Consider the following 27,810-nt stretch of genomic DNA (forward strand, 5'->3'; position numbering starts at 1 on the left):
GTGCCTTGAGTGAATTTTTTTTAAGTCTATTTATTTGTTTTGAGAGAGATCGACAGAGCACAAGCTGGGGAAGGGTGGAGAGAGAGAATCCCAAGTAGGCTCTGTGCTTGAACTCACAAACGGTGAGTTTTATATACCACATATGTAAGAGTTTATTTCTGGGCTGCCTTTCCACTGATGTATATGTCAGCCTTTCTTCAGTACCAAAGTGTTTTGATTACTCTAGCTTTGTAGCAAGTTTTTTTTTAATTATTATTTATTATTTATTTTTGAGAGAGACAGAGTGTGAGCAGGGGAGGGGCAGGGAGAGAAGGAGACACAGAATCCGTAGCAGCTCCAGTCTCTGAGCTGTCAGCACAGAGCCCAACGCGGGTCTCGAACTCATGAACCGCGAGATCATGACTTGAGCTGAAGTCGGAAGCCCAACCGACTGAGCCACCCAGGCACCCCTGTAGCAAGTTTTAAATTAAGAAGTGTGAGATTTCTAACTTTCTTCTTTTTTAAGAACGATTGTCTTGGCTATTTGGGGTCCTTTGATATTCCATATGAATTTCACAATGGATTTTTTAATTTTTGTAAAAGATGCCATCAGGATTGATAGGGACTCTGTAGATGGGGTAACATTGACATCTTAACAATATGGAGTCTTTCAATCCACGAACACGGGATGTCTTTCTATTTACTTGTCTGTCTTTAACTTCTTTTAGCAATGTTTTATACTTTTCAGGGTACAGATATTTTGCCTTCTTGGGTTTTTTTTTTTTTCTTCCTAGGTATTCCTGAGTTATTTTCTTCTTTTTGATGCTATTGTAAATGGAATTGTTTCCTTAATTTCCTTTTTGGATTATTCATTGTCAGAGTATAGAATCTCAACTGATTTTTGTGTGTTGCTTTATGTCCTGCAACTTTGCTAAAAATTGTTTACTGGTTGTAACAGTTTTCTGGGTGTTTATAATCTTTAGGGTTTTCTACATGTTGGGTCATGTCGTTTGCAGAGATAATTTTACCCCTCCTTTGCAATTTGCTGGCCTCTTATTTTTCTTACTTAATTATGCTGGCTAGGACTTCCAGTATTGTGTTGAATAGGAGTGAAGAAAGTGGGCATCCTTGTCTTGTTCCTAATCCTAGACAAGAAGCTTTCAGTCTTTCACCATTCGAGTATAAAGCCCACTATGGGTTTTCATATATGGCCTTTGATATGTTGAGGTGGTTTTATCCTATTCCTAGTTTGTTGGTGGTTTTCCTGGGAAAGAGTGTTGAATTTTGTTAGATGTTTTTTCCTGCATCAATTGAAGTGATGGTGTTTTTTCCCTCCTTCATTCCATTAATGTGGTCAATTCCATTGACTGATCTTTGTATGTTAAACCATCCTTGCTTCCAGGAGTAAATCCCACTGGGCCATGGTGTATAATCCTCTTAATATGTTGCTGAATTTGATTTGCTAGTATTTTGTTGAGGATTTTTGCATCAGTATTCATCAGGGATATTGATCTGTAGTTTTATTTTCTTGCAGTGTGTTTGCCTGGCTTTGATATTAGGGTCATGCTGACCTCATAGGATAAGTTAGGTAGTGTCCGTTAAGATTTTCCATTTTTTCATGATTCAATCTAGGTAGGTTGTCTGCTTCCAGGAATTTGTCTAGGTTTTCCAGTTTGTTGGCATATACGTGTTCATGGTACTCTCTTATGATCTTCTTTATTTCTGTAAAATCAGTAATAATGTCCCCACTCTGATTTCTCGTATTAGTAATTTGAGTCCTCTTTTTTTTCTTAGTCAATCTGGCTAATGGACATATGTTTTTAATCAGTGGACATGTGGCGATACACACACACACACACACACACACACACACACACACCTCCGACTGGAATTGCTGGATCATATGGTAATGCTATGTTTAACATTTTGAGGAATTGCCACTCTGTTTTCTAAAGTGCCTGCGAAATTTTATATTCCCACCATCATTGTACAAGGGTTTCAGTTTGTCAGTATCCTTGCCAACACTGATTATTGTGCATCTTTTTGATTCTAGGCATCCTAGCCTCTATGAAGTGGTATTTTATTGTAGTTTTGACTGACATTTCCCTAAAGACCAATGACGGTCAGCACCTTTTCATATGTGTATTTGGCCATACGTTTCCCTTTTTGGGGAGAAACATTTATTCAAATCCTTTGTCCATCTTTTTAAGTTTATTTATTTATTTTGAGAGAGACAGAGAGAGAGAGAGATTGTGAGTGTGCATGTGTGAGTGGTGGGGTCGGGGAGAGATAGAATCCCAAGCAGGCCCCACACTGTCAGCACAGAGCCCAACACAAGGCTGGATCCCATGATCTCTGGGATCGTGACCTGAGCCGAGATCAAGGAGTTGGACACTCAACCCACTGAGCCACCCAGGCGCCCCCCTTTGTCCATTTTTAAATTGGGTTATTTGTCCTTTAAAAATTTTTTTAAGTTTATTTATTTTGAGAGCTAGAGAGAGGGAGGGAGGGACAGAAAGAGAGAATCCCAAGCAGGCTCCGCAGTGCCTGTGCAGAACCTGACGCAGGGTTTGAACCCCAAACCGTGAGATCATGACCAGAGCTGAAGTCAGACGCTTAACTGACAGAGCCACCCAGGTGCCCCATATTTGTCCTTTTATTGTTGAGTTGTAAGAGTTCTTTATATAATCTGAACACTAGTCTTTTATCAAAATATATGATTTCCACGGTTTTCCCCATTCTGTGGGTTGTCTTTTCACTTTCCTGATCATGCCCTTGGATGTGCAAAAGCTTTTATTGTTGATGAAGTCCATTGTGTTTGGTTTTTGTTGCTTGTGATTTTGGTGTCATTTCCAAACACCCCATCTTTACTAATCCCTGTCTCCTTGACATGCGTTCAAAGGTCCTCAAAGCATGGCGCTATAAAGAGGATAAAAGAAATCATAATTCTTCCAGTTTGCTCCTAAGATTTCTCTCCTACCATCTTGCACTATTTGTTTGCTAGAGGGAGGAGAGGTGTGGCCCCAAGGTCCAGGCTTCTTGGTCTTTTGCAAATTCCTGTAGAGCAGTGGTTCTCAAAGGATGGTCAGGGGACCGGGGGCAGCAACCCTCAGGCATTTGTTGGAAATGCAGATTCTTGGACCCACCCCAGCCCTACTGAATCAGAAACTCTGGGTTAGGGCCCAGTGACCTTGTTTTTAATAACATCTCCAGGTGATTCTGTTGCACGCTTAAGTTTAAAGACTACTGGCATAGTGTTTTTAGCTGGTACCACCTAGAGATTACTGGGGAAATCTTATTTGCCCCATGAGATGGCATCCTTGTCCTCCTCTCTCACTGTTCTAATTCATCCTCATCATCTCTTGCCAAATGTGAGATCAGATGCTTTTGGTAACAAGTAACAGAGAATCTCAAACTAGCCTAAACAACAAAAGAAATTAATGCATATTTTATTTGAAAAGTCTGGAGGAAGGTCAGGTTTGAGGGGGATTTTGAGCAGGACTTAGATTCTCTTTGTCCTCCTCTTTGTAATAGGTTTGTCTTCACATTGGCTTCCCTCATGGTTGCAAGATGGCTGCCTGCAACCATCAGGGCTTTGTGTTTCTTTATGGCTCCAGGGGAGATATCATGGCTTCCCACACCATCAAGCAGAGCTCAGGGCTTGGTTGTGATTAGACCAGCCCTGAATCAGCCCACAGGGCAAGAGGCAGAGAATTTCCCTGATTGGCTTAGGCCTCCTCTCCCCACTGGGGATGAGATGAGTCCCACCCAGTTTTCGTGGCTGTTTCACAAAGGGGAAGGAAAGAATGCTCTGTGTGCAGGAGGAAGACATCCATGATGCCCTGGGCACTGGGACCCATAAAATGGCCTTTTTACTATTTGCGCCAGCCAAATCCACTGTTCCTCTGCTTTCCTACCCTTTAGAGATACCATATCCAGAGGGATCCTCTAAAGCAGAAACTGTCTATAACACCCCTTATTAAAACCCTCTGGTGCCTTTCTCCAGACATGCATACACAGCTCTCAGGGTAAAGTTCATACTTGGAGATGTTTGAATTCTAGTTCCAGTTGGCCTTTGTGGCCCGCTCTCTTCTCACCCTTTTTTTTTTTTTTTTTAACGTTTTATTTATTTTTGAGACAGAGAGAGACAGAGCATGAATGGGGGAGGGGCAGAGAGAGAGGGAGACACAGAATCGGAAGCAGGCTCCAGGGAGCCATCAGCCCAGAGCCCGACGCGGGGCTCGAACTCACAGACCGTGAGATCGTGACCTGAGCTGAAGTCGGCCGCTTAACCGACTGAGCCACCCAGGCGCCCCTCTTCTCACCCTTTTGAACCCCTTGGAACATTCCTCCCTTCTCCCCTTCCTACTCTTCCTTGCTGTTCTGCCTCTGCAGTTGCTGTATTTTACCTGGAATGTCTTTGTCCTTCTTCATTTGGCAAAATTGCCCTTCAAAACCCAGCTCTTCTCTGGGAAGCCCTCCATAGTTACAGGCTTGTAGGTAACACAGTCACCGTGTGCCTGTACTGGCCTCTGCCTTGGGGCAGGGATGTGTCCGGTTCCTCCTGGTTCCCTGGTCCCCAGGCTTGTTATAGACTAGGAGCTCAGATAGTGTTTGTTGATTAAATACTACATTTATGGCCCTGCTGCGCCTAGCAATGTGGAGCCCTTGGTAGCGTTGTCGATGGATTAAACTGATCACAAACCTCACTTCTCCTGGTCCTGAGAAATCCTAGAGCCACAAGTGGCTTGCTGCTCTCAAGGGAGTGTGAAGGATGAGCCTCTGATGGGTTCAAGTTGTTGGTCCTTGGTACTTAGAGCTGGATTTGGGGCTTGGTCAGGGCTTAGAGGCCTTCAGTCCTGCACCGCGGAATCCTTGATCCTAAGGAGCCTTCTTTCATCCCAGGACACCGTGGACACAGGCCTGCTTTAATTGTGGACAGCCACAGATAACTTCCTCTTCCTTCAGAGGAATCGATGCATCTACAGCCGGGGGTTATTTTAGGCCTGTTCTTCCCATTAAAAACAAAGTATTTCTAATATTTTTATACATATTTGTTGAATAAAATTTGGAAAATATTTAAGTATAGACCACCTGTAATCCTTCCCTGAGCATTGATGTATGTACCTCCATTCTATCTTCTAAGCATGCATATTTAGTAACTTCGAAAGGTATTAAGATGATTATTTTATTTTTGCTCTGTTATTTTTATTAATTGAGATTATTTTGTTAATTAAACCCCACGCATTTCAGTAGAAGTCCCCTACAGCCCTGCCAGTGACAAGGTGAAAGGTAGAACGTTAAGACACATGGAATGGAACCTAGTAAGAACTATCATGAAAGGGACTTTTTTTCTTTCCCCCATCCCATCAGGGCACTAAGATGTGAAATTTTTATTTCTTTATTTATTAAAACAATTTTTTTAAATGTTTATTTATTTTTGAGACAGAGAGAGGCCGAGCTTGAGCAGGGGAGGGGCAGAGAGACAGGGAGACACGGAATCCGAAGCAGGCTCCAGGCTCTGAGCTGTCGGCACAGAGCCCAACGTGGGGCTCAAACCCATGAACCTTGAGATCATGACTTGAGCCAAAGTCAGATGCTTAACCAACTGAGCGACCCAGGCTCCCTAAGATGTGAAATTTTTAAAACCAATTGGGGGTAAAAACACTTTCAAAAAAAAAAAAAAAAAGGAAGAAAAACCAAACCCTATTTTGCCACATGTGAGGGTATAGTCAGGTAGTATTTACACAAAGGTTAATGGAATATCACTCTAACACATGTGTGATTAATACCAAGGGGCGTTGTTTCTTCAGACTTCTGCAGGATGATTATCTTTTAAAAACATTTCATTGGGGTCCATATACAAATTGTGGAATGTTGCGGGTTTAATCTCGGTATAGAACCAAAAAAGTCGGTACATTTTTTTTCCCGGGAATAGAACCAAAGCTAAGCTCAGAACTTTCCAGCAGCTAGAGCAATCAATCAGTCAATCAGCAAATTTTAAAAAATTACAAAAGGGAAGCGCGTGGGGTCACGGAGCTCTTGAATTGCAGAAGAGGAAGCAAACCGGATCGGCGGAATGGTCAAGCTTTCCTAGTGCCGAGCTCTGGAGAGGATGGGGGGGGGTCTTGTGTAAGGGGATTGTGTAAGGGACAAGTTCACTGACAGATGCAGGAACTGACTGGGTTTGGCCACTTCTCATACTGACTGTTGATAATAACAGAGGGTGTGCTGACAGACTGAGTTCTAGGAAGGCACAGATTTGTAGGGAGCCTGAATAAGGTGGTGTAAGTGTGATACTTGCTGGTGGGTTTTGTTTGCTAGAGGTTCAACGAGAGCGTGTTAATCGGTGTGGCTTTGCTACTGGGCTTTCGTGTTGAGGATCTCCTTTAACTGCCTTGACTTTGGAGGTGGAGGTGATTAGTGCCATTTTATAGATGAAATTGAGGCTCGGGGAGATGAAGTGACTTACTCAAGGTCACATAGCCAGTTAAGCTGCACCATCAGTACCGGAGCTCAAGTTCACCACCTTTCAGCTGCACCCTTAGAGAAGGGGGCAGTGCCTGAGCCTGTCCTGCATGCACTGTGTGGGAGGCTGGGCCTGTTGTTTTGTTTTGTTTTGTTTTAAATTAAAAAAAAAAAAAGTTTTTTTAACGTTTACTTATTTTTGAGACAGAGAGAGACAGAGCATGAACGGGGGAGGGTCAGAGAGAGAGGGAGACACAGAATCTGAAACAGGCTCCAGGCTCTGAGCTGTCAGCACAGAGCCCGACGCGGGGCTCGAACTCACGGACCGCGAGATCATGACCTGAGCCGAAGTCGGTGCCTAACCGACTGAGCCATGGGCCTGTTGTTTTGTAAACACCACCTCATCCAATCCTTAGGGTAGCTCTGGGTGGTCCTTAGTATTACCCGAGCCACACAGATAGTAAGGGGTGCAGAGGCAGAGCTGCAGCTCCTAACCTGCGTTTGGTGGGGGGACTTCAGGGTGTGCAAAAATTCAGTAGAATTGCATGCAGGCCCCTGTTCCTGTTGGCATTTTTCTGAATGAGAGGAGAGGATACCTTTCATGGAGTCTCAAGAGAAAAAAATCCCAGACCTTTGAGCTCAAGGAAGGAGCCATAGTGACAGTTCATACTGACTGAGCCCCAGCCCGGTGCCTGCCACCCGGCAAGGCCTGGTGACCTGTCATTCCTGCGGAGGTCGGGTGAGCAGCAACCGGGCTGCTCAGATAGTAAGCGGTTTTGCACGATGACAAGGTTTGCTTCTTGTGGCTGGGCTTTTCCTAGCAACTAGTAGGGTTTTTTGTCCTTCTGTGGAGCTGAGAATTATTAAAAGCCCGAACGATCTGCTGCTGTGCAAGAGGTCAGTGCCTGTGTCCAGGCCACCTTTGTTCGTTGGCCCCAGGGAACAAGTCTGGTTGGGGGGCGGTTGGTGAAATGAAGCAGCGAATGAAGGAACGAGTGGAAGACAGAAGTACCTCTTTCTCACTGTTCTGGGTTGCAAGACATTAGTTCATCTCTGATGGCTGTTATTCAGGGTCACTGTAGTGTTGGAAGTCCTGGGGCAGTGCGGGCCAAGCACCATCGGAGGGACCCTAGGGGCCTCAGGGGCCATGTCCTTCCTCCCTGGCGGGAGGTGGTGTGCAAGCTGGCGGTGTCCCCTTACAAGGCTCTCTCCCCCAGCACGGAGCCTCCCACAGCATGGAGCAAGTCTGTTCCCTGCTCAGGGCCAAGCTAGGAGGGCCAGCACAGTCTTGCTACCCCCAGCAGCTGGGACCTCTGGCCCCCTGCCTGCTCTGGTTTCTTGCATCCAGGTGTGGCTTGTCCCCCGAAAATATAGCCCAGTGGGGGGGGCCCAGTTAAGTGCAGTGGCATCAACAAGCCCCATCTTCCAGCTGAGAAAATGTGCTCTGTTGAAGTGACCTGCCCACGGCTGCAGCTAGTGAACGGCGGGCCTGGGACCTGGGTCCAGCCACGGACCACCGCATGCTTACATTTACATGGCCAGGAAGCCTCTGGAAGGTCTGCCACAAGCTGGAGACTCATGGAAACAGTGAGGCCACTCCTCCCTCCTCTGACTGGAGAGCTGTTCTGGCCCAGAGGATTATGGCAGAGGTTTTCTTTCCCCTGGGGCGGGGGGGTGGGGGGGGTGGGGGGGGTGGGAATGACTGGCCCCAGGGCACGACGCCTGCCTCTGCCCAGCTAGGTTGGAGGGACTTTACGACACGCTGGGCCAGGAGCTGGAAGCGGTGAGGAGATTCCGGGAACGGCTGCTCGAGTTTGTGACACTTCCCCCTTCCCCACCTACCTGTATCTGTAATTTCAGAGAAAAACAGCATCTTTGCACATGTGATAGGAGCCCAGTGTGGGTGAGAAAGAACAAAGATGGGAGGGCTAGAGAGGGAGGGCCTGGGTCAGCATCAGTGGCAATCTGCACGCTCGTTGTCCTTCTCCAGCCCCTGCGCTGAGCTGGGAGCCAGCCCTCGAAGGCCTGGGTCTGGTTGTTCTCCTGGGCCCTGTCCCTGCTGGGTGTGTGATGAACGAATGAATGCATGCATGCAAGAATGACCTGGGGCATTAGAAAACCTTTCTGGTGCAGGACCTGCCACTTAAGAATCTGGCCTCGCTCAGTCCCATCCCCTTCCTGGGCCTGGGTTTCTACACCTGGGCTGGTCTTCAAGGCCCTGATGTTCTGTTGCAAGCCAGCGAGGGCCCTGGCCTCTGAGAGATGGAGAGAGGCGCGAGATAGGTGCCAGGATTCCATGAGGACTTGGCCAGCTTGCATGTGGGCGATGGCGTCCTTTGAGCTTCCTGGCTGTGGGGCCTAGGAAGTAGAGCAGCTGGCAGGTGGGGACAAGGGAGGAGGGCAGGCTGGAGGAGAAGGGAGGGTGCAGGCGTGGGGCAAAAGGCCATTGGCTACCGTTGTGGGTTTCCGTGGCAACTTTTTTTTCCCCCCTGAAAAATGAACTGGCCAGGGACCCCTCTGGGTTTCAGAGCCTTCTGTGAGGGTTGGGGTCAGATCAGAGGGGGTGGTGCAGACTGGACAGGCCCCGGGGCAGGATGAGGAGAGGCCAGGGAGCGGGGGCACTGGGTGCCGGCTGATCCTGCTGGGGCCGGGTCCCGAGGTGCTCCCCATCCCGTGGGCTGTGCACCGCTGCTCACTCTTACTTTACCTTGTGTTTTCTGCAGATCATGATCGAGTTCTGTCCTGGGGGAGCTGTGGATGCCATCATGCTGGGTGAGTGCCCCTTGACCCGGTGCAGTGGTGCTGGGGTGGGCTTGAGGGCTCTAGTCCAGGACTGGTGTTCCGCACTCCCCTGCCCCAGCAGTTCATGTGGCCTGTTTGAGTACTTTTATGCTCTATCCCCTTTTGGGAATGGGGTTGGGTTCTTGGAGGGAATGCAGGGTGCTCATTAGAAAACCAATACTTCCTATTCAAAAAGCCATGTGTCCTTGAGCTGGTCACTCATCCCCTCCAGCCTTGTTGGCCTCAGCACCCTGAGGAGGTGAAAATGAGACACCTAGGGGAGATTCTCTGAAGAGTGGGAATTCTGGGGCACCTGGGTGGCTCAGCCTGGTAAGCCTCCGACTTCGGCTCAGGTCATGATCTCGCGGTTCGTGGGTTCGATCCCCGCGTCGGGCTCTGTGCTGACAGCTCGGAGCCTGAAGCCTGCTGCGGATTGTGTCTCCCTCTCTCTCTGCCCCTCCCCCGCTTGTGCTCTGTCTCTCTCTCTCTCTCTCTCTCAAAGATAAACATTAAAAAAATTTTTACAGAGGAGTACCTGGGTAGCTCATTCCGTTGCACATCTGACTTCCTGACCAGATTGACACTTAGAGGGGTTAAGGAGCTGTCCCAGAGTCCCACAGCAGGGCTGAGACAGGAGCCTGGCTCTTGCTGGCTTGGTGGGCAGTGAGTGAGGAGAGGCTGAGGGTCTGGGGCCCCAGAGCATTGATAGGCAGGCCTAGGATTTTGCGGTGGCTCAGGAGAGGGGAGGTTTTCAGTACAATGTAGCACTATTCAGCCACTCTCTTACTATGAGGAAGGTATTTCCCCCCTGAGTTTATCTCAGGAATGTTGAATTTGTGGCGGCCCTTTCTGGAAATACAGAAATGCTGGCCTTCCTTGCAGAGCCCCTTACCACACTCCCAGAGTTGTCAGACGGGTAAATGATGGATGTGAGTACGTATGATGCGTACTTTGGGTGTTCCTTCTCTCAGCAGAGACTGCCTTTGAAGATTTTCATCGTTCTGGGTAGAATTTAACAAAATAAAAATGGTGGTCTTGTAGGAGTTGAGACTCTCTAGGTTATAAGGCGATCAGAGGACTCTTTAAATTGGTTTAGGGGGAAAAAAAGGTGGGAGATATGGGAGGGAGAATTTATTGGCACAAATAACTAAAAAGTTCAAGGGTGGCCAGCTTCAGGCACAGCTTGATCTAGGAGTTTTTGTTTTGTTTTGTTTTGTTTTGTTTTCAAGTTCTCATAAAAACATGGTTTCCTACTCCAACTCTTGGCCCTGCTTTATTCTGTGTTGGTCCCATTCTCATACTGGCTTTCTGTTTATGGTGACAAGGTGGCTGTAGGAGCTCCAGCAATCATATCTGTATTCCGAACAGCAAGATAGAAGAAGGGAGGGTAGGACAACTCCACAAACACACTTTCCACTTTTTTAAGGAGACATTACAGAAGCCCCATATGATACCTCCATTTACATCTCATTGGCCAGAACATAATAGCACACAGCTAGAAGGGAGGCTGGGAAATGTGGTCTTCCAACGGGTGGCCATGTGTTCAGATACTCACAAAGAGGGGGGGGGAACAGGAGCCGTCTACCAGGTCCTGCTACTCCAGGTATGCTGCTTAGCTCATGTGGGGGGAGAATGTCAGAGATGGAAAAGACGTTTACACATACCTTACACTTACTGGGTCCTTGACCTCATTCATAGCTGGGGCAGGATCCCAGGCTGTGGCTTAGCCTGCAGGCAGACTCAGTCTCTGGCTGCTCTCTCAGTTCTCCTGCTCCAGTCCCAGGTGGTTTTCTTCTTGGTGGTGGCAGCAGTTAAAGGAGCATTGCCATTGCCATCAGCATCCCAAGTGGGTTTTTTTTTTTTTTTGAGAGAGTGAGCAGGGGAGGGGCAGAAGGAGAGGGAAAGAGAGAATCTTTTTTTTTTTTTTTTTTAATGGTTGTTTATTTTTGAGAGAGAGGGAGACAGTGCGAGTTGGGGAGGGGCAGAGAGAGAGGGAGATACTGAATCTGAAGCAGGCTCCAGGCTCTGAGCTGTCAGCACATAGCTGAACGTGGGACTCAAACTCATGAACCGTGAGATCATGACCTGAGTCGAAGTTGGATGCTCAATGACTGAGCCACCCAGGCGCCCCTAATGTTTGTTTATTTTTGAGAGAGAGAGGGAGAATTAGAGAGAGCATGTGTGTGGGAGGGGCAGAGAGAGAGGGAGGGAGAGAATCCCAAGCAGGCTTTGTGTTAATAGCAGAGAACCCAACGTGGGGCTCAAACCCGTGAATTGTGAGATCATGACCTCAGCCAAAGTCAGATGCTGAACCGGCTGAGTCACCCAGGCGCCTCACCATCAGCATTCTAGAAATTAGGGTGAGAGAAGAGAAGGTGGGATGGGGAGAGCTGACCAGGTGAGAACTGGTTGCAGCTGTGTGACGAGGGGTGGGCTCTCCCACAGACGCTGACCCTGCTTAGAGGCACTTTCCGTCCTCGGCATCTCCCCATCGCCCTGCAGAGTTGCATAGAGTGACGAGCCTGGACTTGGGGTCCAAGGGACCTGAGGTCTGTTTCTAGGTTCCTCTGTGGGGTAGCTGTGGGGTGCTGGGCTGGCCCCTTTGCGAGATGGGGGGAATATGCAGAGCGTGTCACTGTGTGGCCAGGCTGGTTACTTAACACCCAGTGTTTGCTCTGATCCAGTTGGCCTTGCCTTGCCGGCTCTTAAACGTTTGGCTCTCGGCCCTCCTGCGGAGGAGAGGGGGTGGAGTGGGACTAGCTGTGGTTTCAAACAGACGTAGGACTCATCTGCAGTGTTGCAGATTTTTTTAATCTGTAGAAAATATTCATGTATTGCTGTGTAATCAAAAATTAATCTCAAGAATTTATCATACTGTATGATTCCAATTATATGACATTCTAAAAAAGGCAAGACTGGGGACAGAAATCAAAGTAATGATAGCTCATGGGCTGGAGACGTGGGGCTGAAATGTTGATCACACATGGGTTCAGGGGAGTGATCGAAACATTCTGCATCTAATTCGTGGTGGTGGTCACGTGACTATATACGTTTGCCAAAACTCATAGAATTGTACACCTAAACAAAAATGAATTTTACCCTTGATAAATTTTATCTAAATAAGGCGTATCTGCCTGGTCGGGTCATTGTGAAGATTAACTGAAAGAATGCATCCAAGTCCCTAACACCGGGCCTCATATGTTGGTAAAACCTCAGAAAATGATGACCGTGAGATCTCCACCATCATCAACAACATCATCATCATCATCATCATCATCATCATCATCATTTTGCTTATTCTGATTTCATTTATGTAAATAAATCAGGCACAAGAGGTCACAGTTTGACCTTTAAAAAAAGTGGCCACAGATAATCCAGCATAATCTCAGGACCAGCCTAACAGTAATCGCCTTTTATTGGCCATCCTTTGTGCTGAGAAGTGAACGTGCTTTATCGCTGGGGCCCTGCCTACGTCCATTCCCATCATCCCATTTTACAGATTGGGAGATGAAGGCACAGACGGATGGAGCGCCTTTGAGAAACCACATAGCTAGCAAGGGGCAGCACCTGGCTTCAGGCTCAATCTGCGTGGTCCTGGTGTCCCCCCAGGCTCTAACCCTGTCCGTGGATGGCAGGACATGGGAGTTAAGGCTGAGGCCACAGGGAGGGATAGTGGTTGTGGATCCCGGAGAAGGACCCCTGGTATGGGGCCAGGCTTCCCAGGGCATGGCTGCTGGCTCTGGCATGTGTTTTTTTTTTTTTTTTTTTAACCAAGCCTGTGGGATCTGTCCTTCAGGATTTCTGGCCAGGCGCGGCCAGGGAAAACAGATGGGAGAGGACTGCCCTGATTGGAGGGAGGCCTGGGAGCAGTGCCCTGGCCGGCCAGCCCTGGAACCTGCAGCCGGAGGACCCAGCAGGCAGGGCAGTGGGAGCTCCCTGCAGCACAGGTGGCCTGGTGGCAACAATAACTAAATAATCCCGCTGGCCAGTGGGGCAGTGAGCACAGGACATTGACCTTGAATCTTCTCATGCCCTTCCCCCGCTACACCCACTCAGTCCCACTTTCTGTCGTTCCCACCTCCCTGACCCGTTGAGTCGAGAATGCTTCCTCTTTGAAGCCTTGGCCGCCTTCTTGTCCTCCTGCACCGCCACGATGGCCCGCCGCCGAGCTCCCTGCAAGCTCCTCACTCACCCCACGAGGGAGACTTCTTTAAATGCAAAAATCAGATGGTCTCTGCCTTGCTTAGAGCCTCTCCTGGACTGCCCATTGCATTTCGAATAAAGTGCAACCCTCATGGATGGCCTGCAAGGTCCTGCAAAATCAGGCCCTTCTGACCTCTGACCTTGATTCGCTTTCCCCTCATCCTTCCCCTTTAGTCAACAAGGGCCCTTTGCACGTGCTCTGCTCCCCACCTGCTCAGAGAAGGGTCCTGCCATCTCTAAAAAGCAGACACAGGGTTGCACATTGTGTGTGTGTGTGTGTGTGTGTGTGTGTGTGTGTGTCCCTGACTCGTGCACAAGAGGCTCTTGATGACGGCCTTCCCACTAGCCCTTCACCTTCCAGCACCTTCGCTCCTCCAGCACCACCACCAGCCAGCGGACGTTTCTTTAACGCCAGCTCGTGTCAGCCTCCAGGCCTCTGCTTCTGCTGCTTCCTTGACCTGGAATGCCCTGGCCTCGCCTTTTCGCCTCTCGAACACCTGTTCTCCGTACAAGACACAGCTTGAATGTGTCCCCTTTCTCCTGGGGAGCCTCCTAATTCCCAGGCAGAAGGGGTTGCTGCCCATCCTGTCTGCCCCCAACCCTCATCCAAATCCCACTCTGTTCCAAGCATTGCTCACCGTTTCCACGTGCCTCTCCGTGTCCCTGCACCAGGCATGGAGCCTGACATGGTGTAAGTGTCACTGACTGCTTGCAGAATGGATCTTTGCCTCTTGATATGAACCTGAGTTCTAAAGCCAGACTGGCTGGCTTGAATCTAAGATCGGTGAATTTCTTCCTGTGTGACCGTGAGCAAGTATGTTGACCTTTCTGAGCCTTGGCTTCTTCCTCTGTAAAACGAGGTAGTAATTGTGCCTGCTCCATAGTGTTACTCTGAGGACAGAACAGGTAACATGTGGAGTGTTTAGAAATGAACTCGGTACGTGGTCAAGCGCTCAGTAATGGTGGGGGCTTTTGTATTTCTTGAACCTGGCATGAACTTGACATTCAGCTGCCTGTAGTGGGCACTGCATTGACAGTGGTTCCCCTGTCTGTTTCCAGAGCTGGACAGAGGCCTCACCGAGCCCCAGATTCAGGTGGTTTGCCGCCAGATGCTGGAAGCCCTCAACTTTCTGCACGGCAAGAGGATCATCCACCGGGATCTGAAAGCTGGCAATGTGCTGATGACCCTCGAGGGAGACATCAGGCTGGGTACGGGGTGTCTGTGGGTGAGGACAGGAAGGCAGAGCCCCACGGGGCCCGCCTGGGGGTTGTCAGCCTGGCCTCTGTGGGCAGGAGGGAGTGCATGTGGGATCCTCACTCCCATGGCGGCCCGAGATGTCGCTGGTCTTTCTGCCACCTGCCCTGGGCCACAGGATGGTTCCCATTGGCTCGGTCTCACCCACTGGTTCTTAACTGAGGGTGATTTTTGTCCCCCAGGAACATTTGGTTGTCACAACTAGGGACAAGGGAGACCCCTGGCATTTGGGGCTCACCATCCTCCAGCGCCCAGGACGGCCCCTCGCCAGGGATCTGCCCATGAGGCTGGTGGTGTCCTGTGGGAGGCGCTGGTCTGACCCTTTTGCTCCTGCTTCTAATCTAGAGAATTTGAGTGAGAGTGGCGGACAGAGGGACGGGTCCGCCTCCCTTCGCAGGTAGAAAATAGGACGTCAGGCGTATGTGTCAAAACAAACCTTTTTTTGTTTTCGTCTCTTCGCTCCTTGGGTTTTCTTTCTTTCTTTTTTTTTTTTTTTCAGATTGTGGTAAAATGCATGTGACATAAAATTGATCACCTTAACTTTGAAGTGTAGTTTTTAAGTGTCCAGGTCAATGGCATGAAGTACGTTCACGTTGTCGTGCAGCCATCACGGCCATCTGTCTCCAGGAACTTTCCGTCATCCCAGACTGAAACACAGTCCCCATTAAACACTAACCCCCACCCCCAGGCCCTGTTCACCCCCATTCTACATTTTGTCTACGATTTTGACTGTTCTAGGGACCTCCTATAAGTGCAATCATTTGTGCTTTTGTTTCTGGCTTGTTTCACTCAGCATAATGTCCTTGAGGTTCATCCGTGTTGTAGCAGGTGTCAGAATTTCTTTGTGTTTTTAAATTTTTTTTTTTTTCAACGTTTATTTATTTTTGGGACAGAGAGAGACAGAGCATGAACGGGGGAGGGGCAGAGAGAGAGGGAGACCCAGAATCGGAAACAGGCTCCAGGCTCTGAGCCATCAGCCCAGAGCCTGACGCGGGGCTCGAACTCACGGACCGCGAGATTGTGACCTGGCTGAAGTCGGACGCTTAACCGACTGTGCCACCCAGGCGCCCCTCTTTGTGTTTTTAATACCTTTTTTTTTTTTTTTTTTTAACCAAAATAACACAGGCACACCTCATCTGCTACGACCACCTTCTTTCCCCATCCATTTCCACCAATGACACTGAACTCTTGTCCTATTTACTCCTGCATTGATCAATAATATGCTTATAATGCTATTTCCTTTTTTAAAAAATGTTCGTTTATTTATTTATTTATTTATTTTGAGAGAGAGAATGTAAACACGAGAGGGAAGGGGCAGAGGGGGAGAGAGAGAATCCCAGGCAGGCTCCGTGCTGCTGGCACAGAGCCTGATGTGGGGCTCAATCTCACCACCGTGAGCTCACCCCCCGGGCCGAAATCAAGTCCGACGCACTTAATCGACTGAGCCACCCAGGCGCCCCTGTAATGCTGTTTCTTAACTAATGGCTTTTATTGTTTGATGGAAAATCATACATGTTTATTATCCAAAACTTACACAGTACAGGAACGTTGGGAGGGGAGAGCCTGGAAGTCCCTCCAATCTCATTCTCCAGAAGTTGGCACTGGTTGTCCTCCCAGATCACGGGTGCATACGTCTCTGCCAGTGGAAGGGTGTCCAGGCAGAGAGATGTTTTGTCTGTCAATGACAGAGAGACAGTTTGACTTCATTCCAGTCTTTTCTAGTAACACCTTCCTGGTGGCTAAATCACTCATTCGTCCGCACCTCTCCCCCTCCCTCGACCGTGTCCTTCCAGCATAGGAACGTCACTATTGTACTTTCTCTAGTGGTAACCTGCGTAGCTGTAAGGAACAATTTGCATCATGGCCACAAGAAACTGCACCAGCGTTGAGTCCCTGTGATGGAGAACTGCAGGGATCATCACGAGGGTTGGAAGAGAAATGGTGCAGTGCAATCATCTAGTACATCTTTTGCCACAGGAGAGCAGCTCCCAGCATCCTTGCTTTGAGGGCTCTGAAGCTGAGAGGGTGGGGACCTGCCCTGGGTCAGAGAGCTAGTAAGGACAGAGCCAGGCCTGACCCCAGGGCCCGCTGGCTTGCTTCCCAGGGCTCGCCCACATCACCGCGCTCCCCTCCATGAGCGCTTCGATCCTTAGGGTGGGGCTGGGCCTTACAAAATGGATGCAGTTCTAGTGGGTTCTCAGACTTCGTGCATTTTAGTCCTCTGGAGGGCTGCCAACACTCAGATTGCTGGGTGTTACACCAGCGTTTCTGTCTTGGGTGGGGCCCAAGAACTTTCCTTCCTTCCTTCCTTCCTTTCTTCCTTCCTCCCTCCCTTCCTTTCTCCCTCCCTCCCTCCCTCCTTCCCTCCTTCCGTCCTTCCCTCTCTCTCCCTTCCTTCCTTTCTTTCTTTCTTTCTTTTCCTTCCTCCCTCCCTCCCTCCCTCCTTCCCTCCTTCCCTCCTTCCCTCTCCCTTTCTTTCTTTCTTTCTTTCTTTCTTTCTTTCTTTCTTTCTTTCTTTCTTTCTTTCTTTCTTTCTATTCCTTCCTCCCTCCTTCCCTCCTTCTTTCCTCCCTCCCTCCTTCCCTCCTTCTTTCTTTCTTTCTTTCTTTCTTTCTTTCTTTCTTTCTTTCTTTTCCTCCCTCCTTCCCTCCTTCCTTCCTTTTTTAAAGTTTATTCATTTATTTTGAGAGAGAGAGAGCACAAATGGGAGAGGAGCAGACAGAAGGAGAGAGAGAATCCCAAGCAGGCTCCACACAGCACAGAGCCTGACGCAGAGCTCAAACCCACAAACCATGAGATCCTGACCTGAGCCGAAATCAGGAGTCGGAAGTTTAGCCAACTGAGTTTCTCAGGGGCCCCAGAACTTGCATTTCTAATAAGCTCCCACGTGCAGCAGTACTGATGGGACCACTGTGACAACCACCACTTTTGACCCTCGCTATCCAAAGTATGGTTGGTGGTAGCAGCAGCCTGACCTGGCAGCTTGTTAGAAATGCTCTGTTGTCCAGAGGGTAGGGTTGGTTCTGTCTTGAAACCAGCAGTACGAAGAAGTTTCTCAGACCAGGCGTGAGCAGGGAGGGTCACACTCTGTGCTATGTCCTGGTACCTTCCGGGGGTCAGCTCACATCCCTGTGGCTCTTCTTCCTCCATATTCCTTCTTTTACCTGGAATGGTTAAGAGCATGCACTCTAGTCAGAGAGTCCTGAGTTCAAATCCCAAGTCTGCCTCTAGGTCTGTGACCTTGGTAAAGCCACCTAACCTCGCTGCTTTTCCATTTCCGCATCTGTAAAATGCGAATGATAATAAAACATCTGTTGGAAGGTTGTGATACCAGTTACAAGCAGGTGTATGTGTAACAAGCTCTCTGTAAAGGCCAGCTGTCATTACTGTTGTTTCCTTAAGTGTCTGCTGTGTGCCAGGCCCTGTGCTGGGCTCTGGGAACTGGAAGGGAGTGAGATTCTGGTCTCCTTCCTGCTCCTGCAGAGTTCCCAGGCAGTGGGGAGACACTTGAGAGCATCAGGGCTGGGGTGGGGAGTCTATGGCGGGGAGAGGGGGGGCTTGGTTCTTCCACCTGAGCCTGGAGGTGTGGGTTTAGAAGAGGCTTTGGTAGGAAGATAGTTTGAGCTGAGTTGTGAAAGGCGGATAGGTATTTACCAGGTAAACCAGGTTGGGCAGGGCAAGCCAGGAAGAGGGAGCCTAGCAGGCAGGGGCATGGAAGTAAAGAACAGCAGAATATTTGGGGGGGACTGATAATAAAAATAATACACATTGGGGCACCTGGTTGGCTCAATCAGTTAAGCATCTGACTTCGGCTCAGGTCATGATCTCATGATTCGTGAGTTTGAGCCCCGTGTCAGGGCTCTCTGCTGTCAGCACAGAGCCCACTTCAGATCCCGTCCCCCACCCCCCCCCATCTCTCTGCCCCTCTCCCCATGCTCTCTGAAAAATAAAAAATAAACATTAAAAAAAAGATAATGCACACTTAACTGGGTTTATGAAGCACCCGCTAGATGCCAGCCATCAGAGGAGACACTTTCTAGATGGGTCATTTAATCTGCACTCCAGGGGGTACTGGGCAGGAGTGTGGGGAGGGGAGGGACTGTACCCAACATAGATGAGGACACTGAGTTCAGACCGTGAGGGAGGAGAAGTAGCAGGGTTGGGACTCGGGTCTTTCTGACTTCACAGCTGCCAGTGGTTGGGCTCATTCAGGGGTGGAGTGTGGGCGGTCAGGGAGGGGCCAGGTTGGGGAGTGCCTTTGCCTTCAGGCTCAGGGAGGATTGGGGGGGGGGCAGAAGAGAGCCTCTTGTGCTCCGAGGGATTCAAGGGAAACCTTCAGCTCCATCCGTCAGGAACTTCTCACTTGGAGGAGGCAGCACACAGCAAACCTGGGTCAGGACCAGCCAGTCAGAGCAGAGAGGCCCTGGTGGGGGCAGGGAGGGAGGGAGGGTCCCAGCAGCCTTGGGCTAAGGTGTCCGCATGGGGTTCCCATCTCCCGTTGCCATCTCCCCCTGCACACCCCCTAAATCTGGAGGGCACTGAACTGACATGCCGAGCGGACTCCAGAATCTCACTCAGAGCCTAGCAGAGGGCCAGATGGAAGCAGACGGGTACATCAGTTTTCCAAATGACTTGGCATATGCAGTTGAGAACACCAGGAAGCCAATGAAAAAGGCAAAAAGTGCAGGGAGAGTTGAGTGTGAGTATTTACACGATTTCACAGAGCCCTGGGAGCCGTGGTGTGCACGCCTGCTGGGGCCTGTTGTTCTGTTTTGGAAAATTCTCCATCCCCCTTGGGCCTGGAATCTGCAGCCTGGCGGGGCAGCGGAGGAGGCCTGGGAGACACAGTGGCAGCTCGACTGACTCTTGCTGGCTTCTTGAGACTGCCTCGGGCCCTGAGGCTCCCTCTCCCCCCATGTCCTTATATAACTTAGGGATGCATAAGACAGTTGCTTAGCAGATCTCTCTCCCAAGCAAGGGCCACACCCAGGCTTCTCAGTGGAATGGGAATAGAGTGAAAAGCAGCAGGGAGAGCTGAGCAGAGCGTGGGCTCTAGACAGACAGGCACGGTTCAAGTCCTGGCTCTGCCACCTCGAGCTGGAGAACTGTACGTAACTATCCAAACCTCAGTTCTTCGATCTGTGCAATGGGTGTAACAGTAGATCGCCTCTCAGGGTTAGTTGGGACCAGTTGGGTGAAGCATGCAAAGTACTGTCACAGGGAGGCTCAGGGTTATGTCCTTTTCTGCTGCTAGACACTTTGCTTTCTTCCTTGTTCATACCAGACTTCCCTGAGGCTCATTTGGTCATTGCCAAGGAAGGCACGAGCTCCCGCTCTGAGTGGGGGGAAGCGATTTCTGATGACCAGTGGGAATCCATAGGCGCAGAGAGAGAGAGAGGAAGCACGCCTGCTGCCCAGAGACCATTGGGATATTCGGTGGGGGCTGGACGCTGCGGTCTGAAGAACCGTGTTCTGGCCCCAGATCTGCCATGTCACGTTGGGTGACCTTGGGTGAGTCACCTCACCCTTTTGGGCATCAGTTTCTCAAAGTCAAGAGTGTGGTAACAGTTCCCATCTCACGGGATTCGTATGACAGTGTAGTGAGACCGTGCACACAGAGCATGGATCTGCAGGTGGGGCGACTGGCTGGCTCAGGCGGTTGAGTGTCCGACACTTGATTTCAGCTCGGGTCATGATCTCGCGGGTTCGTGGGTTCGAGCCCCGTGTCGGGCTCCATGCTGACAGTGTGGAGCCTGCTTGGGGTTCTCTCTCTCTCTCCCTGTCTCTCTTCGCCCCTCCCCCTCGCCCTCCTCTCAAAAATAAACATTTTTTAAAAAGCATCTACACAGAGAGGGGCCAGCAAACGTTAGGTTTCTTTCTTGGGCCTAGGGACATTTCAGAGACGCTGCTGTGAGAGACAGTGTTCCCTCTTCTCTGGAGAGTCTGTGTTCCTCTCCCCAGTGGTGCATCTCTGAAGATGGGAGGAGAATTTTACTTTTGGAGTCTTTCACATTCTAAGCAGGAGTCCAGACTGGCCTAAAAGTCAAAATGCTCAGCCCAGAACCTGGGTACCAGTCAGTAGTAGTTTCTATAGCATTGTCGTCACTTTACCACGTTATGATTACTGCAGGATTCCTAATTCCCAAAGTCCCCTTGATGCATAGGAGGCCAGGCATGTGGGCCTGGCGGGAACCCATTACCTGCCCCTCACCCCCACCTTGACCCCCAACCCAGAATTCCTGCTTGCTGCAGCCAGCGGGCTGGTGACCTGATTCTTTCAGTATGACTATCATGTACTGAGCCGGTGTTTGATATGTAGTAATTCATTCAGTCCTTAAAGACCACTGCTAACATTTTACAGAGGAGATGGAGATACCTGGCGTCTAAAGAGGTTAACTTAACCCCAGATCATACAGCCAGTAAGAGGCACAACTGGGGTTCAGACCAGCGCATCTGGCTTCAGAGCCCACGTGCTTAACCATTACCTTATTGTAGCAACAGATGATGAGAACCGTTCTCCTGTGATCGAAGACAGACAGGAGAATGTGCCTCTGTGTTGGGGAAGAGATCACCTGGGCATCCAGGGCAGTTGAACCCTGGAACACAAACGCTCCTGAGACTCTCTCTGGTCTGCCTTTCTGTGCACGTTGGTTAGGCTCTGACCAGCCCCCTCCACAAAGCATCTGGCTAGGGCTAGTTTTAATTTTCCCAGCATCATCTTCTGAAGGTTGATCATCGGAACCTCACCATTTCAGGTCTCCGGTTAATAATCCCAGTGAGGGGTGTGTGGGTGGCTCAGTGAGCTAAGCGTCTGACTTTGGCTCAGTCGTGATCTCAGGGTTCATGAGTTCGAGTCCTGCGTCGGGCTCTGTGCTGACAGCTCAGAGCCTGGAGCCTGCTTTGGACTCTGTGTCTCCCTTTCTCTCTGCCCCTCCCCTGGTCACATTCTGTTTCTTTCTCTCCCAAAAATAAATATTAAAAAAAAAAAAAATCCCAGTGAGGGATTCTGATCGGCCTACGTTGGTGTGGGCATAGACCCTCTGGATCAATCGACAAGGTCCAGTAAGGAGGGCTTCTCTGAGAAGGAAGAGGGGTCAGGTAGCAATATGGAAATATTAACCCACCCCATTCCCTCGTCCTCTCCATGGAAGAGTGTGGTTGGGGTGGGTTGGATGGTTTTCCAGAAGGAAAGTAGATTTGCACTGACCAGAAAACCAAATTGTTGTCCCCCATAGACTGGCACAGCCTGTTGGAAGCAAGAACAGAGTTCTGAATGTGTAATTGAGGTTGAGGGAGAAAATACCAGAAAAAGACAGGGTTATGTAGGGGAGGAGAGAGAGAGTCAGTGAAGGCCGTGGGGCTGGGAGGCTGAAGGTGGACCGGAATGAATGGGAAAACAAAGGCTTCTATAGTGGTCACGTGTATCTAATAAACAAAAGAAAATAAACATGGAAACAGAAAAATAGAGCAGTTCGGTCAGCCTCACATTTGGCTACCTAATATGATGCCTGTTTCCTAGATGAGGAAACTGAGGCTCAGAGACATGAAGCAGTTTGTCTCAGATCACAGAATCTTCTTGCTTTCCTGCCAGGTGCGGTCTCCGTGACAGCAGAGGCAGGAAAGCTGCCTTCAGGAGAGGCAGACCGTGCTGCTAATTCAGAGAAGTCACTTGGGTGCCGTGGTGGGGCCTCCCTGTTAATGAGCTGGTGCTGTAATCCTGAGGAGGAAGTCCCGTGGGATTCCAGGGCTGGGGGCAAAGCCTTTGTTTTCTCCTGTCCCCAGCTCACTTTCAGCGGGTCCCTCACCCTCTCTAGGTTTCGCTTCCCTGTCGGCACCATGAGGACCCTGGCTGGGGTTTGTCCACGGGATCACTGCTGGCATTTTAGATGAGACCATTTTTACCTTAGGAGGTTCTCCCCCGTGAAATGGCAGGAACACTCGCCTTCATGTGACAGCCAGACCACCCCCACCCACTTTCAAACATCCTGGAACACACAGCACCCCATGGTTGAGGACCACCTAGAAGGTTCTCAGACCTAAATCCCAGGGTAAGCCCTGACCATGCTGGCCTACAGACTCACTGGCCTGGGGTAGAGGGTCCAGGAGGGAAGGCGGTTTACCTTTAACTGGCCTGACATTATCTGGGAAAAGGCTCCTCTTACCTTGGATTCTTTTGGTCATCTGCAGTTAAGGGGACAGAGAATTTCTGTTACATATCTCCATACAGTCTAAGTTCATGGCTCTGTGTGTGTGTGTGTGTATAATATATAACTTCTTACATTGTGTGATTTTTTTTTGTTGATAAAAGTAATATGTGGGATTTACGTATAGGAAGATACGTACAATGATACCCATTGCAACAATATTTGTAACAGCAAGAAATGAGAAATGATCCAGCTTATTCCTGTAGAGTTATGGTACTATCCTACAATGAAGTCTTCTTCAGCTACTGAAAATTGTAGGAAATGTGTAATCTCTTGTAAAAATGTATGTACACACCGTGAAGGGACAAAACACAAGCTGCAAGATAGTAGGCTTCATCTGGTTTTATTTTTCGAAAGTATTTTTATTTACGCATATACTTCTTATTTATGTAAATAAACGTGGAACTGTGTGCAGCAAACACTTAAAAAGTGTTTATCCCTGCCAGGATTATGGAGACTTTCGAATCTGTAAATGTTTGGATTTTTGATAAGCAGCATTGCTTTGGTCCTAAGAAAAACATATTTATAAACGAGTATATAGATTGATACAGTCTAGACAGTCTGGAATAAGACCCACAAAGAAGGACGTGAAAGTCATTCCTGATGTTGCCACAATGCACCACCCTAGTCTTCCTTTCAGTATTTTTTCTGCGCACAGAATGGTAGAACCTGGTAGTGGTAAAGAGCACAGACTTCGGGATGCCTGGGTGGCCCAGTCGGTTAAGCGTCCGACTTCGGCTCAGGTCATGATCTCACGGTTCGTGGGTTCGAGCCCCGCCTCAGGCTCTGTGCTGCCAGCTCGGAGCCTGGAGCCTGCTTTGGATTCTGTGTCTCCCTCTCCCTGCCCCTTCCCCACTTGCACTCTGTCTCTGTCTCTCAAAAATAAACATTAAAAAAAAAAAAGCACAGACTTCGCATATGTCTGTCCTTAGAGCTGGGTAACCATCTGCAAGCTCCTCAGTTTTCTCATCTGTAGAGACGGGGGATAATAATTTTCCCTGCTCCGAGGGTCCTGGCTATAAACGATCTGCACAGGGATATATATATGCACATGATATGCAAAATGATTTGCAGAGGAAGATGTAAGTGATGTGCAGAAGTCTGCACAGTGCTGTGCACCTGGCAAGTTCTCAGTAAATATTAGCGTTTGTTACGACTGTTGGGCGTGTGCAGCGTGTCAGGTTTTTGCTAATCCCTGCAGTCAGTGTGCCCTCCGTCCAGTGTGCGCAGCTCACCCCCGGCAAGTGTGAGGTTCTCTCACCACATCCTGGCTCCCACTGGGTTTTACTCAAAAAGCAAAAACAAGAACCCACAAACCTAAACGACTTCTGCTACGTGCATTTCAGCTTTTTAAGCCAGAAAAGCGGTGTCCTCTTTATCAGAAACATTTTAAAGAATAAAAGCATCTAAAGTTAAAAAATGTAAGACCCGGGGCACCTGGGTGGCTCAGTTGGTTAAGGGATCCAACTCTTGATTTCATCTCAGGTCATGGCCTCACGAACTGTAACAATGCGGAGCCTGCTTGGGATTCTTGATCTCCCTCGCTTTCTCTGCTCCTCCTCGGCTTGGGAGCACATGCGTTCTCTGTCCCTTTCTCTCAAAATAAATAAATAAACGTTAAAAAAATGTTTAAAAGAAAAATGTAAGACCCCCTTGTGTGCTCTCCCCAAATCCTGCTTCTGGGGAGGTGGTTACCATTAGGTTTGATGTATAACCTCACAGACCCTGTTCTGTGTTTGTGGGTGTATGTGTGCACACAGTATGTGTATGTTTTTCTTTTAAAATACAACTGGAATTCTGTACATTCTATCATATGCATCAATCACCATCATGTTCAGGGCAACATGTTATGGATGAAGTCCCAAGTTAGTACATACAAATGCAATCTCCTTTTTTTTTTTGATATGTGTATTTTTTTAGGTGGGGGAGAGGGCTGGGGGCGGGGGGCGGGGGGAGAGACTATCAAGCAGGCTCTACACTCAGCGTGGAGCCCCATGTGGGGCTCGATCTCATGACCCTGGGTTGGTGACCTGAGCCGAAAGCACGAGTTGGACGCTTGACTGAGCCACCCAGGTGCCCCTGCAACCTCATTCTGTTTAAGGGCTGCATACTAGTTCACGGCTGGGCCGCACCACAGTTTTTCTAACTCCTTTGCCAGCTCAGCTTTGGCAACAACTGGGTGCTTTCCAATTTCTTACTCTTTCCAATAATGCTTCTGTAAGCTTCCATATATATTATAAACATGATTTGGGGGAATCTATTTCTAGAAAGAGAATCGCTGTGTCAAATATATTTCTTTCTTTCTTTTTTTTAAACAATCTCTTTGGAGAAGCAACAAATATATTTCTTAAAACCCAGTTTTCGTTATTTATTTGTTTGTTTGTTTGTTTTAGAGATTGAGAGAGCGAGCGAGCAGGGGAATGGGGCAGAGGGAGAGAGAGAGAATCTTAAGCAGGCTCCACCCTTAGCACGGAGCCTGATGCGGGGCTCGATGCCGCGACCCCGAGATCATGACCCGAGCCGAAATCAAGAGTCGGACACTTAACTGACTGAGCCCACCCAGGCGCCCCAAACCAGTTATTTTTTCCCAAACATAAGAGGCGGTCTAGCAAAGCCCGTCCGTTCATTGATTCAGCTGTACTTCCTGTGCCAGCTGTGCCCGCAGTGCAGCTCTGGATACAGCAGAAACGACCTCTTTCCTTACGGAGATGATAACTTATGAAACAGGCCCCACCTTCCTACCTGCTACCTTGCTTCTGATCCTTGTGAAACGGGAGAAGGACAGAGGAGTGTTTGCATTAGAAGAGACTGCCTGGGGAAAAGCCCCTTTGAGCTGTCGGAGGCAGCCCCCCACCTGTCAGGGGACACCTCCTGTAAACACCATTCAGGCAGCCTGAAGTCCCAGGGCTGCCGGGAGGGGCCGCCCCACCCTCCTGGGTGGGCCCCTTCTTGGGGGGGGCAGAGGTGGGGCAGAAGGGGAAGTAGCCGCCATCCAAGAGGCTGGCTGGCTCATGCCTAAGGGAGGGTCTTGGAGACCAGCTGTGTGTCGTTGCAAAACTGTGGTGGTTTCTGCTTTTCCTCTTTCTTCTCAGGCGGGGAATGGAGACCCTGGTGGGGGAGTGGCTCCTGCCTCCAGCTCCAGGGAGCCTCACGCTGGGTCTGAGAGGCAGTCACTGTTGTTCCCAAAAGATTTCCTGGGAAATCTGTGCTGCCCATTGTTGGTGTTTGCAGGGGCCCCGTAGGGAGGAGGTAAGGCAGGCCCCCCATTCTTACCCAGGAGCCCGGAGAGGTGGCGACTTGTCCTGGCCTCCCAGGTAGTCCTCAGCAGAGCCAGGTTCTCCTGTGGGTTTCCTGGTTTTGAACCTCACTCTGCCACAGCCGTTGGTCCCTCCTGGCCTGTCATCAGCTGACGGAGCACCTGCCATCTACTTAGCCTTGACCGGGCTCAGAGACCAGCTTTCCTGACCATTCCCAGGACCCTCGGCCAGGCTCCAGTCTAAGATTCTTGAGTCTGCTGGCTCACGTGCCCCATGGACAGGGCATTTACACAGCGCTGGGCTTGGAGCTGAGTGCCTCGTGTGTGTCATTGAATCCTTGTGGCAACCCTACAGAGTAGTTCTATGGAATCACCACCCCTGTATCACAGACAGGGAAACTGAGGGTCAGAGGTGTACTAATTGTCCTGACCCCTGCCTTTCTCCTGCCTTGTCTGCTGCCACCTCCTCTCCCTCTAGCCACTCTGCCTTGCCCCTTCCAGGCCCTTCAGCCCATTTGTCATCCCTGTCTGTAAATCTCTTCCCCCAGATCTTGACCTCCTGTCTAAAAGAACCGCCCGTCCGCCTCTCACCTGCCGTGGGGCTTGTGGAGGGCCTGTTTTTACTGCTAGAGTAACAAGCCACACTAGGGTGAAGATTTTGGTTCACTCCTGCACCTAGAACGTAATAGATGTTTAATTAATATGTGTTGAATGAATGGATGCCTGGCACATAGTAGATGTTCAGTTAATATTCACTCCTTCCTTCCCTGTTTGTGCTCTCTCCCGCTCACTGTCTCTGTCTCTGTCTCTCTCTCTCTCACTTCTCTGACCGTAGACTGCCTATCCCATCTTTCCACCCTTTACACAGTTAGGAATATGTACTTACTGGTGTTTGGTTGTCCTCTCCTTCCACCACTAAACTTTGAGCTGCCGAGGGCAAGGACTTAGTTTGCTCCTGGCTGATGTCTGCCTCCAGATGGCACCCTGATGAATAGGTGAATGAACCAATGAAAAAGAAGAGCCCGGGGGCACCTGGGTGGCTCAGTCGGTTAAGCATCTGACTTCAGCTTAGGTCATGATCTTGCAGTTCGTGAGTTCGAGCCCTGCGTTGGGCTCTGTGCTGACAGCCCAGAGCCTGGAACTTGCTTCAGATTCTGTGTCAGCCTCTCTCTCTGCCCCTCCCCTGCTCATGCTCTGTCTCTCTCTCTCAACAATAAATAAATGTTTAAAAAAAAAAAAAAAAAAGAGCTGAGACTGGAACCAGCTCTCTGGTATTCAGGCCTATGCTCTTAGCATTATGCTTCTTCCTGGTTTGAAATTGTGGGTCTGATTCAAGCTCTCCAGGACAGCAGTTGTTATGTGACTGTGGTTCGGGCCAGCTCATTTCAAGACCTAGACAGGCTTCTGGGGCCGCTGGCAGTTGTAACAGCTTTGCAACTTGTCTTGCTTTGAATTAAGCACCAGCAGTCTGCTCAAGGTGTTGCTTCCTCTTGAATTTATTTTTTAATCAAGATGAAACTTACCTATTTTTTCTGTCATACAAAAGTTTATGTTAACTTACTAGTTGGAATGCTTTAAAAAAAGTCTTTTTTTAAGATTTTATTTTATTAAAAAATTTTTGTTTAATTTTTATTTTTGAGAGAGAGAGCGTGCACACGTGCAGA

The 27,810-nt window shown here is 49.3% G+C and overlaps 1 protein-coding gene across 1 annotated transcript in view; it reads left to right on the forward strand.

Moving 5' to 3' along the window:
• Positions 1–27,810, forward strand: part of STK10 (serine/threonine kinase 10) — a 116,394-nt gene that overhangs the window by 43,704 nt on the left and 44,880 nt on the right. The window contains exons 3-4 of the mRNA XM_045501468.1: positions 9,171–9,219; positions 14,491–14,640. Of these exons, the coding sequence (XP_045357424.1) occupies positions 9,171–9,219; positions 14,491–14,640 (199 nt within the window). The remainder of the gene's footprint in view (positions 1–9,170; positions 9,220–14,490; positions 14,641–27,810) is intronic.

The sequence above is a fragment of the Leopardus geoffroyi genome, chromosome A1 (genome assembly GCF_018350155.1).
Source record: "Leopardus geoffroyi isolate Oge1 chromosome A1, O.geoffroyi_Oge1_pat1.0, whole genome shotgun sequence".
Lineage (NCBI taxonomy): Eukaryota > Metazoa > Chordata > Mammalia > Carnivora > Felidae > Leopardus > Leopardus geoffroyi.